General features: G+C 36.0%; 3 protein-coding genes across 4 annotated transcripts; 2 read left to right on the top strand and 1 right to left on the bottom strand.

The window, feature by feature from the left end:
- LOC105178040 (psbP domain-containing protein 2, chloroplastic) lies at positions 907–4,004 on the top strand. The gene is made up of 4 exons (XM_011101380.2): positions 907–1,511; positions 1,743–1,898; positions 2,476–2,803; positions 3,700–4,004. The coding sequence occupies exons 1-3, from the start codon at positions 1,119–1,121 to the stop codon at positions 2,734–2,736; spliced, it is 810 nt and encodes a 269-aa protein (XP_011099682.1). The 5' UTR covers positions 907–1,118; the 3' UTR covers positions 2,737–2,803; positions 3,700–4,004.
- LOC105178039 (amino-acid permease BAT1 homolog) lies at positions 5,447–8,442 on the top strand. Of its 2 annotated transcripts, XM_011101379.2 has the most exons (6): positions 5,450–5,910; positions 5,990–6,172; positions 6,429–6,548; positions 6,640–7,137; positions 7,291–7,473; positions 7,564–8,442. In XM_011101379.2, the coding sequence occupies exons 1-6, from the start codon at positions 5,848–5,850 to the stop codon at positions 8,053–8,055; spliced, it is 1,539 nt and encodes a 512-aa protein (XP_011099681.1). In that variant the 5' UTR covers positions 5,450–5,847; the 3' UTR covers positions 8,056–8,442. The 2 variants fall into 2 exon arrangements, with proteins under 2 accessions (XP_020554813.1, XP_011099681.1); XM_020699154.1 differs by lacking the exon at positions 5,990–6,172 and having other exon boundaries at positions 5,447–5,910.
- LOC105178038 (lipase-like PAD4) lies at positions 8,205–14,536 on the bottom strand. The gene is made up of 4 exons (XM_011101378.2): positions 14,380–14,536; positions 13,909–14,248; positions 9,367–10,089; positions 8,205–9,292 (listed from the first exon to the last, which is right to left on the bottom strand). The coding sequence occupies exons 1-4, from the start codon at positions 14,397–14,399 to the stop codon at positions 8,429–8,431; spliced, it is 1,947 nt and encodes a 648-aa protein (XP_011099680.1). The 5' UTR covers positions 14,400–14,536; the 3' UTR covers positions 8,205–8,428.

Below are 14,597 nucleotides of genomic sequence, written 5' to 3'. Positions count from 1 at the left end.
CTTCCCTTAATGGGTTTCAATGATATACTTAATTATTAAAATGTGTTTGATAAATTTCATGATAAGTTTGAACCGATCAATTTGATTTGGATAAGAATTTTTTCTTCGATTGATTCATTTAAAATCAAATTTATGCAATTTATGTGAACAATAATTAACTAATATAAGTGAGGCCCATTGACAATATAACACTGGACCAGCCCAAAATGAGAGTTGGCTTGGGAAAGCCCACTAACATAGCAACCCTTATATGAAAAACCTCTCTAATTACACTTTGCACCCTTTGTATCTTTCTATTACCACTTTGGGTCCTCCAATTTCTCAAAATTGGCTACGTATAATTAAGGGACAATTACACCACCCTTCTATTAGAGGTTTGAAAAAATTATATATAAATTTTATATAATTTGAAAAAATTATATATAATACCCCTAACAAATAGATCTATTTGTTAATTAAAATTTACATAATTTGTTGATATTAAAAAAAAATGAATAAAATTTCATATATATTTCTAATTAATTTATTGCAGGTCAAAAAAGTATATTATAGTCAAATTAACCTCACACATCTTCACATACTAATATATATGAGAATATATTTTCACACACTAATGCATGTGTGATCTTCACACACTAATTCATGTATGAGATATATATTCACATTTGTAAGGTTAGTTTGGTTAGAAAATAATTATTTGACATGTAATAAATTAAAAACAAGTCAATTATGAATAAATATGAATTTACATTCTATTATTTTTTTTCTAATATTTACAAATTTGATAAATTTTAACTAAAAAAATATATTTATTAGATATGAACAAATATCAAAATACAAAATATAATTTTATAAATTATATAAAATTTACGTATAATTACACCAATTTGAGAGGAGGCAGATATTCCCAATAATGAATTATTTCTCTACATCAAAATGAACATAAGACGGTATATCTAAGGGCAATTAATTGAGAGTATATGAACACCCCCGCCCCAAAAAAAGAAAAAAAAAAAGAAAAAGAAAAAGACAAGTGAATTTTGGACCATTTATATACCGGCGGCCGTTGGCGGTGGCGCTCAGCCTGCAAGTACTGGCCATTCAGTCTCCAGCAGGCAATGGCTTTCTGCGGAATATCTCTTCCTTCTTCAAACCAACATCACCCCCATTTCCTCATTGTTCAAAATCTCAGCTCAGCTCCTTCATCTCTACCATCAAAAACACAACGACCACCGCTTTCTTCCTCCCCGTTGAACGCCACCACCATCACCACCTCGTCGTCTTCTCTATCTTCTTTTTATTCTAATGGGAAGTGTAGTGGAAGATTGCCAGATGGTGTGGATAGAAGAATTTTCAACCTCTCAGTTGTTGGGTTTCTGTTATCAATTGATGAACCCTTAACAAGATTCTTGTTTTTCTCGAAGGCGCTGGCCTCCCAAGTGTTGGAGCTCGACAGATACACCGATTCCAAAGAAGGGTTTACTTTCCTCGTACCATCTTCCTGGATTAAGGTTCTTTTTCCGCTTTCTAAGTGAAATTTTTCACTCTCACTCTCACGCGTACACACACACACACACTCTCCCATGTTACATTCTCTGCAAGATCCTATCTAAAGAGACGTGATAGAAGTAAACAGCAATTGCATTATCCTTAAAACCAGGCAGAATGATGTCTCATTACAACTAGTTGTGTGTTATTTGATGGTTTTGGGAACTAATGTGGATGGAATCCATTTTAATCAGGTGGATAAAGCGGGGGCAACTGTTCTGTTCGAGGATTCAAACAAGAAAGCAAATAATGTAGGTGTAGTTGTGATTCCAACTCGGATTTCTAGTCTTGGTGAATTTGGGACTCCTCAGTTTGTGGCGGATAAGCTTATCCAGGCTGAAAGACGTAAGGTCTGTAAATTTGGTTCCTATGCTAAGTGTGATTGCTGTGCTGTTTGTGTTAGTCTTTCGATGTGGGGTTTACATTGTGGTGAAACCAAAGTTCGGTGGTAATTCTGCTGAGTCTCATGGAATGATGAAAGGAAAACATAGAATGCGTTACCCGTACAGTTCGTGTTATAAGGAAATAAAGAAACCAAGTTACATGGTATAATCCGCTTCGGAAAGGCGAGCGGGGAAGTGAATTGCATTTGCATTCAGAATATAGGTTGTTATGTATTACCTAGTGTTGCCATGTTATATATTCAAGTTTCAGTATGTAGCGGTGTATGTGTTGATTCGATTCTCTTATTCTAGGGAACATGCATAGTGCGGATTGATGTCTGATCTTTTTTTAAGAAGGAGAAGAGCTTCTTAATGCCGTCTTTTGCTCTTTGATTCCCTGGTTACAAGTGAAGCAGTTTTGTAGTGAAAGAATTAGGCTACTTCCTTTTCTCCCAGGCCTTTTTTATCCTTGTTTGTTAAGCTCTGCAATTTGTGATTCTTCGTTGTTACAGACCTTATTGATATGAAATTTCAAAATGTTCAGGAAAGTACAAAGGAAGCTGAGGTAATTTCTGTGTCGGAGAGATCCGGTCATGCAGGGCTTCAAGTGTATGAGTTTGAATACAAGGTAGATAGCACCAGGGGAGGGCTGAAAAGGGTCTTTTCTGCTGCATTTGTGACATCTAAGAAGCTCTACCTTTTGAATATCACTCACTCTGATGGGTTAGATAACCTTCTCGACATGGAGAGGAGAATGATACTGGAACAAGTTTTGCATTCGTTTGATGCCGTTCCTTCAACCTAAATGTGGATCATATGTTCTTTCTTGGTGTCCTCCATCTTGTACCACCAGCTTGAGCACAGAAACTCAGGTAAGCTGTTTCCGTGTTTAGGTTGTTGATAATCTTGTTGGTGCTTGTTTGCAATGGATTTTATTTATGTAGCTATTTATCGCTCCCGTCGTTGAGGCTATGAATAGGATCCTGGAAAACAATTTTTGAGGCTCCAGATAAAAGGTTCCTCATCTGATAGCTAGAAACTAGAAACAAGCCGAACATATGCATTGGCATCTAACATGAGACTAGGAAATAGACTGATCAAAATGTTTCAAGTGCAGTAGAGAACTCAGTCCTAGACTTTTACATCACATTTTTTTGCACAGTGGATTGCTCTGCTTCATTTTTGCATAATTGTCTTAAGAATTTGTAAGGATTGAAAAAGGCACAAGTTCCAGTTCAAGTGGTGAGAAAGAGGGCCAGTTCTTTTAGTGCTACAAAGATAGAAGCCCACTGCCAGACGAGAGACTACCGTACTCAAAACTGGTGAAATACCACCAAATGATATCCCATTTGATTTCGTGAACATGCCATTTCTGTGGTTCTTTTTCTTGAATAACAGAATCTCATGCATTTGATTTTGAAATGCGTATGGATACATAGGCATGCAATCCTTTGGGATCACCATAAGTACAGTCAGAAGCTGTTCAAAGATAGAGCAGCAAGGATGCATCTGAGTTTGCTTTTATTTTGATGAAACATCTAGACACAGGAAGACACGGCTACGAGACATCAAGGGAAAAATATCTCTAGTGATCTCTTGAATTTCTTGCAAAACTGACACAGAAGCCGGCTTTTATCTCGACGTCTCGTAACAGTGTCTTCCCATGTCAGCGTGGTTCTCAAAACATAAACAAAAATTACTTCAGTGTCCCGGGCAGAGCCCTATACCGAGTCTCGACTCTCCACTTACAAAATCATCTTTTTTTCAGGCAGTGCAAGATAGTTGCTCTCGACAAATGGAATCCCCGACACAGACAGCTACCTGTAAACACTCTCGTTTAACACCAGGGCCATAGTACATTCTTCCGAGTTTATTTTCAAGTGAGTTCATTCTTTCATTTGGTACTGATATCAGCATTGCACATCAACAGATGAAGTTTCATGCATATGAATATGTGTATTGATTCAAGAAAACAAACACTTGCCAAATTCTAATATCTGAAAGCACCTGGAGATTCAGCTTATGCTTCTCAGCAATGAAATATTCAAGATTGTATTACAATTTTCTTCTCAACTGTGCTTGCTTGTCCAAGACATCCCATCTCATTTTATCTCATTAAAACCAAGTGAGATAAAATTACAAGCGATGTAAATATTTGACAGAACATTGAGATTGAGTTGAAACTAAGTGTGAAGGTGGGAACGCTAATTATTGCGGCTGCAACTTGCAGCTTCCGTTATCAATATAAATGCAACAAGCCGGAAACTGTTATTTGTTGACATCTCAGTTTTATTACCGCCTTTTCATATAAATTATTTTTATTTTTTAAAAATTTACACGTAAATTCATTTACACAAACTACTTTTACTGTTTGAAAAATTAAGTATACATTCATAAAAAATGTTAACAATTATTATATAAAAGATAGGGATGGTTTTTGTATGTACACAAAAGACAGTAATAATTTAGGTAAATAGACTATAAATCAAATATTATAAATGAAATTATCCCTGTTTTCTAACATAAAGTTACAAGTTAGAGAAATCGAGACGGTACTTTGTGCTACACATATCAAATGACCGGTTGATTTATTATTTACTATTACTTGGTCGAAATTAAGATGAAGATGACATAGACAGTGATCATCATGATGACATCAAGTCTGAGAATAAAACTAATTCCGAGGACTATGAGGTGTCGTAAATGCCTTAAAACAAAACAAGAAAAGTCAAAATTCTGAGATCCACTCTGACCCGGAAACAGTCTTGCTTACCAGTTTCTTGTATTCAACTGCTCACCACCTTTTTAATTTTTTTCAGACATTTTCAAAAAAATTGGAGCCATTTTCAGTTCTGATCATTACCATGGATCAGGACAGTTTTCTTGGTACGATAAATTCTTTGTCGAAATACATATAAATTACACATTTGAGCTAATATACTTAAAACGTGAGTTTTTCAAAGTCTACAGAGATTCACGGAGCTAAGTGTTTCCCTATTCCAATAATAAGAAGTAGAAGGGGACCTCTACAGATATTAAAGTGTTTTCAATATTTTAAACTTGATATTTTTTACATGCAAACGCAAAAGAACGGCGCTGGTTGCTTCTTGTCAACACATAGCCCACTTGCACGAAAAATATTATTTTGTTCCGCTCACACAATGATGGTGGTAGTTTCAATTCAAATTCTTTCGAGATTTATAATAAAAGATTATAGTTTATGAAGAATGATAATTTAGGTTCAAAATAATTTTAATTTGACCTAAAAGTTTATTTTAGGTATTACGGATAGGTCATATGATAAATTTTAGCCAAATTAAGTTTTTTTTTTTTTATTGAAATCATCATTTTTTTCATAAATTACTGTCATCTTTTGAAAATTTTGAATTTTCCCGATATGAAACTATCACCACCTCGTGCAAAATTGCATTTTTTCCTACTCATTTGAAAAATTCTTATATAAACTACCTATCTAATCACATAAAACATATCATGTAATGATCTATTGTTTTCAAATTGTAATCAATCGCACCATAATAAATTGCATTTATCATATCAGAGGTCGGCATTAGAGTTTCCCGCGGCCCTCAGTCTTGGGATGATGAATGAATTCAAATCTGCCCAGTAGAGAAAACCATGCACTCCCACCTCCTGCTTTTCTACAGTTTTGACTAAACCGCCGTTTATGAACGAGTCAACCCCCACCTCCCTAAATACCCCAGAACACCGAATTGTTTTTCCTTCTGGTAGGCATGTATGAGAATCGACAGGCTTCTTGAGTTTTATGTCCCTGGATTCTTGATTTTTGCCCTCTGGTCTTCATGTTTTGAGCAGCGAGAGGTTTCTTGCTTTGTTGAGTTTTACGTTTGACAGAATCTTGGAATTTCTCAAGTTCAAGAAGCAGTAGGTGGAGGAGATGGATTCGGCGGAGAAACGGCTCAACGAGCTTGGGTACAAGCAAGAACTGAGAAGAGAAATGGTATAACCATAATTCCAACTCAAATTTCTTGTTCTTGTTTACGACTGTATGTTAATTTGGAAACTTGTCCTGTTTGCAGACCTTATTCAAAACACTAGCCATATCCTTCTCAACAATGACACTCTTCACTGGGATCACCCCTCTCTATGGTTCCAGTTTACTGTATGCAGGGCCTGCCCCTCTTGTTTGGGGCTGGATTGTCGTCTCGTTCTTCACCTGGTTCGTCGGCCTCGCCATGGCCGAGATTTGCTCCTCCTTCCCCGTATGTCTCGTTTCCCCCGAGGAACATTGGAATTGACTTGAAACTACTACTATTGTTTAATTGTTGTTTGTGTCATGTGAATTGTGATCATAGTACAGACATTCCTTGTTTACGTGCCTTAACGAATTATAGGAAATCAAGAAACTAGAAACATGTTTGAGAAGAGTAATTCTATGATCAGAAGCTCATGTTGCTACCGTAATGTTTGTATTGCTTGAATCTGAACTAGTGTATGATCACTTTTCTGAATTGCCAGACTACCGGCTCACTGTATTTCTGGGCTGCACATTTAGCCGGCCCGAAATGGGGCCCTTTTGCTTCTTGGTGCTGTGCTTGGCTCGAGACAATAGGGCTGATTGCAGGCATAGGGACACAGGTGAACATACAAATCATTGATGTAATTTGTATATTTCCTGCAGCAAAATGTTCTAACGAATTCCTTCCCGTTCATCTGTTTGTTGTTTTAGGCCTATGCAGGATCTCAGACGCTGCAGAGCATCATTCTGCTATGTACTGGTACAAATAAAGATGGGGGATACTTTGCTCCTCGATGGCTGTTCTTGTGCATGTATATGGGGCTCACCGTTATATGGGCAGTGCTGAACACATTTGCGCTGGAAGTCATTGCATTCATCGATATCATCTCAATATGGTGGCAGGTGATTGGTGGATTAGTAATAGTCATTATGCTTCCTCTTGTGGCCCTGACTAGGCAGCCGGCTTCATATGTTTTCTCCTCATTTGAAATGGCGCCCGACTCGACAGGGATATCTAGCAAACCGTATGCAGCCATTCTTGCTCTTCTTGTCAGTCAGTATTCTCTTTATGGATACGACGCCGCAGCCCATCTGACTGAAGAAACAAAGGGTGCTGACAAGAATGGTCCTATAGCAATTCTCTCAAGCATAGGGATCATTTCAGTATTCGGATGGGCATATATATTGGCTCTTACCTTCAGCATTCAGGTATGTATTTCCTTGTGCGCCTCTAAAATATTCTAAAATTACAAAAAGAACCTCAAGCAGTGACATGTATTAATGTTGAACATGTAACGAAGGATCAAACTCCATGTTCTGACAATTTTAAAACATAACTGATGATTGCGACTCTTCTTTCAGGATCCTTCTTACCTGTATGACAAATCTAATGAGACTGCGGGCGTATTTGTTCCAGCTCAAATACTCTATGACGCGTTTCATGGCCGATATCACAGTGCTACTGGAGCAATAATTTTGCTCTTTATCATTTGGGGTTCGTTCTTCTTCGGGGGGCTGTCGATAACCACCAGTGCAGCCAGAGTTGTAAGCCTCACATACTTATTTGAATGCTTTGCGAATTAACTTCTTTTTAGTTTAAGGTAGGTCTTACTGTGTATGAAAACAATGATCCAGGTTTACGCTCTGTCAAGAGATAAAGGAGTTCCATTCTCATCAGTATGGAGAAGAATCCACCCAAAGCACAAAGTACCTTCAAATGCAGTATGGCTTTGTGCTGCTATCTGCATTCTTCTGGGGCTACCAATCCTGAAGGTTAACGTAGTCTTCACTGCCATAACGTCCATATGCACGATCGGATGGGTTGGTGGCTATGCTGTGCCCATCTTTGCCAGACTGGTGATGGCAGAGGAGAACTTCAATGCCGGACCATTCTACTTGGGCAGGGCAAGAAGGCCAGTTTGCTTAGTAGCCTTTCTCTGGATTTGTTACACCTGCTCGGTCTTCCTTCTGCCGACGTACTACCCCATCACTTGGGATACTTTCAACTATGCACCAGTTGCTTTGGGTGTTGGTCTGGGCTTGATTATGCTTTGGTGGATGGTGGATGCAAGAAAATGGTTCAAGGGCCCTGTTAGGAATATCGACACGCCCAATGGAAAGGTTTGATACCAAATTGTCGGGCTGGCGAAGGTAAGGGATAATTACACTGCCACTGTCTTGATGTTTAAGCATATTTCATTACATATTCTTTGTAATGCATAAAATTTCGAGAGCATCGATGTAATTATCACCACACATAATGCAGAGTCCTCTGATTAAATAGAAATATAGTTCCCACTGTCTCCAGTACTATATACACAAACATGTTGCATTTGGTATTATTCCCCATTTAGGTACTTGTCACTCAAAGACAATGTCAATTTGCTCAAGTGTACAGTTCATAAATCTTACATCTGTAGCCTGGTGTACTAACTTTAGAAGGGGAACTCTTGCATTAGCACTAGATAGTCCTGAAGGAGAATGTTTCAGGTTGACATGTTCATGAAACCAGTTTACCATCATGAAAACCCGACAAGAAGGTATTCTCCGCTTCCATGACAATATCTTGCTTCCTTCCTTCTTGAGAAACTAGAAAATGAGGCGGCAATAGCTGCAGCTTGGATTTCAGCTCTTTCCATTCTTCCTTAAACAAATTGTAGCTTGAATTTTTGGCCAGTACATCTACTGACACCTCCTTCCTTTCGATCATCTCACGTGCATATCGATCAAACTTTTCAATCTTGTCCAGCAAAAACGAACGCCTGCCTGAATCCATTTCACCGGTGATGTGGTATATATTATCTCTGGCTTCCTCTACTCTAGCCCAGAAACAAGAATCTTGCGTCAAACTTGCAAACCTGCTTCTTGGGTTGCTTTCTTCATTCCCTACTTTTCTGTCCCTCCACCACTTGTCAAAAATCTTGAACCGTTTTTCCCTGCCGTGCTCAATGTAGTGGCCTTTCTGCTTATGCATGCCTGTTCTGTAGTATTCAGCAATTTCCAGAGGCTCAACGAGGAGCTTGTAGAAGTTGGAAGCATTAACGTACTTTGGCTGCTTGTGGAAATCATGAGTCAGTTGATTCGTTTCCAGCATGTTGATCAACTCATCCCAGAACTGTCCGAGCCTGATCCGGTTCATGTTCACTTTCGAGCCTCTCTTTGAAGCAGTTCTTCGCTTGAACCAGTCGTAGTACCCCAACTGATCATCAGAACTATCGCAGAACGCCTTATACCACTCTATCTGAGCCCTTAAAGGAGATATCTTAGCTAAGGAAACAGCCATCTTAGCATTGTTGAGGTTGCGCTTACATCCTAACTTTCTTGCCATTGCAAGGCAGTTTCTTGCAGTCCCATAGGCTGGTTCCTGTCCAAAACAAGCATCAGCTGTAATAAACTTCACAAAGTCCTTGAATCTTTCAGTTGTAAACTTATAGTTACCTGAGAAGCTATCCCTGATGACTGCAAAGCCAACGCAATCCCAACCTCGTTGCTCGACTCAGGAAAGTAGGGTAACTCTGCCGAGCTTTTCCTCCGCAAGAACTGCCAACACACTTTCCCCACATAATCTTCATACTTGAGATGATCGTATACACACGACTCAACGGAGCCCTTTGCCAGCATCAAGTAAAGTAACTTGACAATAGCCATTATGTTATCCAAGCAAATGGCGCCGTTTTCTGTGCAAAACATGTAACTCCCAAACGGCCAAAACGAACGTACTCCTCCACCGTCACATCCTGATCTTGACCTCTCTTCAAGACAAGCCAACACTTTGTCCAACACTTGAGCATTGTTCTCATAGGACAACTGTGAAGCAAGTTGCTCGAAAACTGGGGACGACATGGATAACTGCCAGAACGCGAAGAGGGCACGAAGATGTGCTACAAACGGAGATGCCGGCGCAAACAGCAGCCTCGGCACTATGTCGTGCTGAGCCACAACGTGACAGAAGTTGCCGCCCCATCGTTCTTGGAGGATTGCTTGGGAGAAGGATTCATTGCCAAGCATCGGCGAACCATACGTGATGCATAAAACGTCGATGGAAGGTGAAATGTTCTGAGTAATGGAGAGGAGCCAAAGGGCTGAGAGGGAAGCAAGAGCGCCGCCTAGAGAGTGGCCGGTGAAAACTACTGATTTGCTTGAGTTCAGTACTTCAAGAATCTGCATCAATGATCGCAAGGACACCGTTATAATCCACATTCGTAATACTTTCAAGAGCATAGCATTTCAACCGCAGCTTCTCTTGAACTAGCTTATAAGTTGTAAAATAGATTATTAGAGAGTGAAGAGACATGCATGCATGCATACACTTGTATATTTGTAAGGTAATTGGTCATTTTTCTTGAACCATACATCAATCACACCATAAGTGTATCGTATAACTAGTTCAAATCCGATTTGAATTAGATTTTTCCCACAAGAAATATCAAAATCAATGAGTTGATAAGTCTTTAAAACAAGAATGGGGCAACAATCTCTTTTTTTTTCGACGTAACGTATGCTCATTTTTCAAAGTTTTATTTGTTTATTTATTTTTTTCAAAAAGAGTTCTCAATTTTTGCACCCTAAACAGATGGATTGGGTTTTCAATTACAAATCATGTTACGTTTTCTACATTTCATATATACACATCACGTCATAGTGTACAAAGATTATGTCATTTATTTTATTTCATAACAGATTTTATACCCATAACATGTATATATTAAACAAAATCGAAAATTCAATCTATTATACGGATGTTCTGAATCATATTCCAATAGCAGAACTCAACTCCATGATCTAAAACGAAAGTCCCATGACTTCTTTAATAACATATTATTTTATGCTCGAAATACAAAATTACACAAAATAAATAAAAAAAATATTCGAAATCTTTCACAAATATATTCTTCTTTTTGTTTTTTTTTTTATTATTTGTGTGAACTGAAAATTGGTAGATATTAGTGGGTGAACAGCAATTGTTGTCCACTAAAGCAGTAATCTTCCTCAAGTCACTCACTCTGTGTGTGAAAATGACACTCGGAACTGTTTTGCTTAGCAGACTTCAATAATTGACGTACAATACAAGGATGTCTTCTTTGACCACCCACCCCTACCTCTACCCCACATCCATCCCATCCCACCCTTTAAGGATGAAAAATTCTAATTCAGGCCTAATTCGGTCAAAGTCAAATTAATTATATGAAATATTTAATATATTTTTATGTAATTGATATATAATTAAAAAAAAAGTGATTAATCACATTACAAATATAATATATTATTTTGTGATTGGTTTGATTCTATTAAATTTGATTCAGATAAAAATTTTCTTCATTATATATATAGGTATGTATTTTGTGTTAGAATTCAACAAAATATAAATTTAGGTAGCCGTCTGCTTCGGGAATGCACCAAACCGGACAAAAAATCATGTCAGCGCAGCCCAATTGCAATCAACTACTCTTAAAAGGTAAAGTTGCAAAATTAGCCCCATATTTTAGAGTTATTTCATACTTATCCCACATCTTATGAAATATTAAAATTAACATCATATTTTGTTAAAAGATGCAAAAAGAGTCCAAAAATGTTTCCAAAAAAACCCCCCCTTTTTTACGTGGGGGTCTTTTTCTAATGTTTTTGGACTTCTTTGCAGTTTTAAACAGGATACGAGGTTAATTTTAAAATTCTGTAAAGTATGGAGTCCAGTATTGTGTGCTTGCAATAGCCTCCGTTTTTGTGGTGGGATAAGTTGTAAAGAAAATTCTAAGTTAAGCAGTAATAAAAATTGAGAATTTTTTTTAAAAAAAATAAAAATTAAAAGTGAAAAAAAAATTGAGGCTCGAGTGTTTGAAAAAACAACTAAATTGCAATTTTACAAATGAACTATAAAAATTGCAATTCTGTAAAGCTGCTTATAACTTTAGACTTAAATCCACTTATTAAACAATTCAGAAAGTAATATAAAAACACTATTTTTCATCTTATTTTCACTATTTACAGACAGCCTATTAGCGACAAAAAAATTAGGCAAAAACTGTCACTAATTGTCCGTATCAATAATTTTATACACAATTTTTTATTACTAATAATTAAATAGCGACAGATGGAAATGATGAAATACACAGAAACACATGCAAAGGACAATGGCATTGCAAGCAGTCCCTTTCACTTCGTTTACAAATTCATTGAATTAGTGTGAAAAGTTTTACTTTCTTCTCATTGTCCCCACAAATATTACTATGCTTTTCTTGTCATTTTCAAAACGCATCTTTTTTACTTTATACTATTTCAGATATTCTCAAATATATTCAATTCTCAAACTTAAATTTTGAATATTTTATTACAAATATATATATATATATATAATATATTTTTTAAAATATGATGTGGGAATAATATTCTGAAAGTCGTATACAAATCAACACTTTCAGCTCAAGCGATTTTATTCGGGTCGTTTCGATCTAAAGTACAAAAACCAATTAAAATTTGTATTTTATGTAATACATGTAATATCGTACAACTTTTATTACTCTAATATGTCATAATACCTTAAGCATTTCTCTTTTACGATCTATCTAATTTGACATTGGAAGGTCTTAATTAAAGTTTTTCGAGGGTGGTTTTTATAATTTTCTGTCTTATAAATCTTACCAAAAGGAATCTGAGCATACACGTACGACTGACACTATTTAAAATTAAATTACACAAACCAAAATATATAATGATATGAATTTTAATATACGCGGTATACATAAAATAATGGATTGGATCTTCTATTCTAAGTCCTCCTATGACATATTTTATCCCAATATATATATACATATATATTATTTATTTTATTTAAAAATATATATACATAATGTTTATATATTAAATAAAATAAAAAATATAATAAAATTTAAATAAAAAATCTAATCCATACCGACGAAAAAATGAAGTCTAAATAAAGATTTGGCAGATTATAAAGTTGAACGGACAAACATTAAATAGAACTTTGGCTTTTTTCGGAAATTGCACCTTCTTGATAACGACCCTCCAAACTATAATCGTTTTTATACGACAATTTGATCAAACCATATACAAGTTTAAAATTGCCACGGCTTTATATTTAGGAGTAAATTATGCCGACACTTTTAAAATAATTCTTTATTTTTTTGAAATATTCCTTCATACAATATTAGTGTAATATACCTCAAAAGGTGTTTATATAAAATTTCATTATCAAATAAAATTTGCACTTGTAATTGCAAATATAACTTCAAAGGAATATACTTATATTTTTTTTACGAAAATCGGGTGTTTGTATAATTAGACCTAACATCAATGAGTAGTTTACCTATTTATCTATTTATTCAATAATTAAATACTCTAATTATTTTAAAAACATATAGTAGTAGTAGTAGTAATAATAATAATAATAATAATAATAATAATAATAATAATAATAATAATAATAATAATAGAAAAGGAATCTTGATTGAAGGCAAGTTGCGCCAATTTTCAATCATGATTATCACAGGGAATTTGTGACGACCCCACCATTCTATTTAACTATTTTCATTTATTTTTAACTATTCATTTACTTAATTTTAAAGAAAAAAACTCGACTTGATCTTTCCCAAAAAATCGTATATTTTTCTTTTTCTTTTTTATTTTATGGTATCCCAAAAATAAAATTTGTAAGATTAAAAGGGCCAAAAAAAAAAAAAAAAGGAAAAGGGTAGTGATGATCATGGTTTCCAATTTTAAATACAAAAATATATTATTAAATTTAACTAAAAATAATTGCTCGAAAGTCGGAACGAACTAATTACACTATTAAGTACTCATTACATTAATAATTTAAATATAATTAAATTTGATTCGAGCTAGAATTTAAATACAATGTAAAATATGATCGACAAGAAATTCTAGGGCTGGAAATTAATTGAAAATTGAATCAAACGGTAATGATAATTGAATTTGAAGCAGGCAAAAAAAGAAACAAGAAATTACCTTGTTTTGGAAATTCTGGGAATGATAGAAAAAGAGAAAGAGTTGGAGCAGGCCACCGTGGACCATGACGGGTTCTTGTTCTTGATCCCCGCCACCACAAAACGTACCGGCGAAAACGCCCTTGCCGCCCCCACTCTCCAGCTCCACCAAACTCCGGCAGCTCTCCTCCGAGCAATCCACCACTTGCACGCCGGAGAACGCCACGTACGCCACCTCCGCCGCCCGATGGACCGCGAAGCTCTGGTGGGCTTCGGCGTTTGCATGGCTGCACAGCCGCCATGACTCCTCCAGGAGGGGCGTGGAAGCAAGATACGTTGCCAGCATCTCACTGGACTCAAACCTGCAGCAAGAAGTCATGTGATATTTGAGAGAGAAAAATGATTATTTGGTTTAGACAATTCTAAGTCAAATTCAGGACTGGAAAATCTTTAATTAAAATTTTATCAAAAAAGAAACAAGTTTCCAACTTACTCAGAAGTTTCGGGCTCCATTGAAGCTTCCTTTCCTCTCTTAGTTCCCTTTGAGGTGGTATATATGTGGAAAGCCTTTTCAAGACTCTTGCCGAGTCGAGTCCAACGTATTATTACTTAAATTTAATTATTTGAATTCTCATTTGATTATAGGTTTTTATTATTGATTGAATTATAAATTAAGTTCAAATAATTTGATATTTTTAAATATATTTCATT

This window comes from Sesamum indicum, linkage group LG15, assembly GCF_000512975.1.
Source record: "Sesamum indicum cultivar Zhongzhi No. 13 linkage group LG15, S_indicum_v1.0, whole genome shotgun sequence".
Classification (NCBI taxonomy): domain Eukaryota; kingdom Viridiplantae; phylum Streptophyta; class Magnoliopsida; order Lamiales; family Pedaliaceae; genus Sesamum; species Sesamum indicum.
Note: the sequence above shows the minus strand (reverse complement) of the source record. Positions and strands in the feature narration are given on the sequence as shown.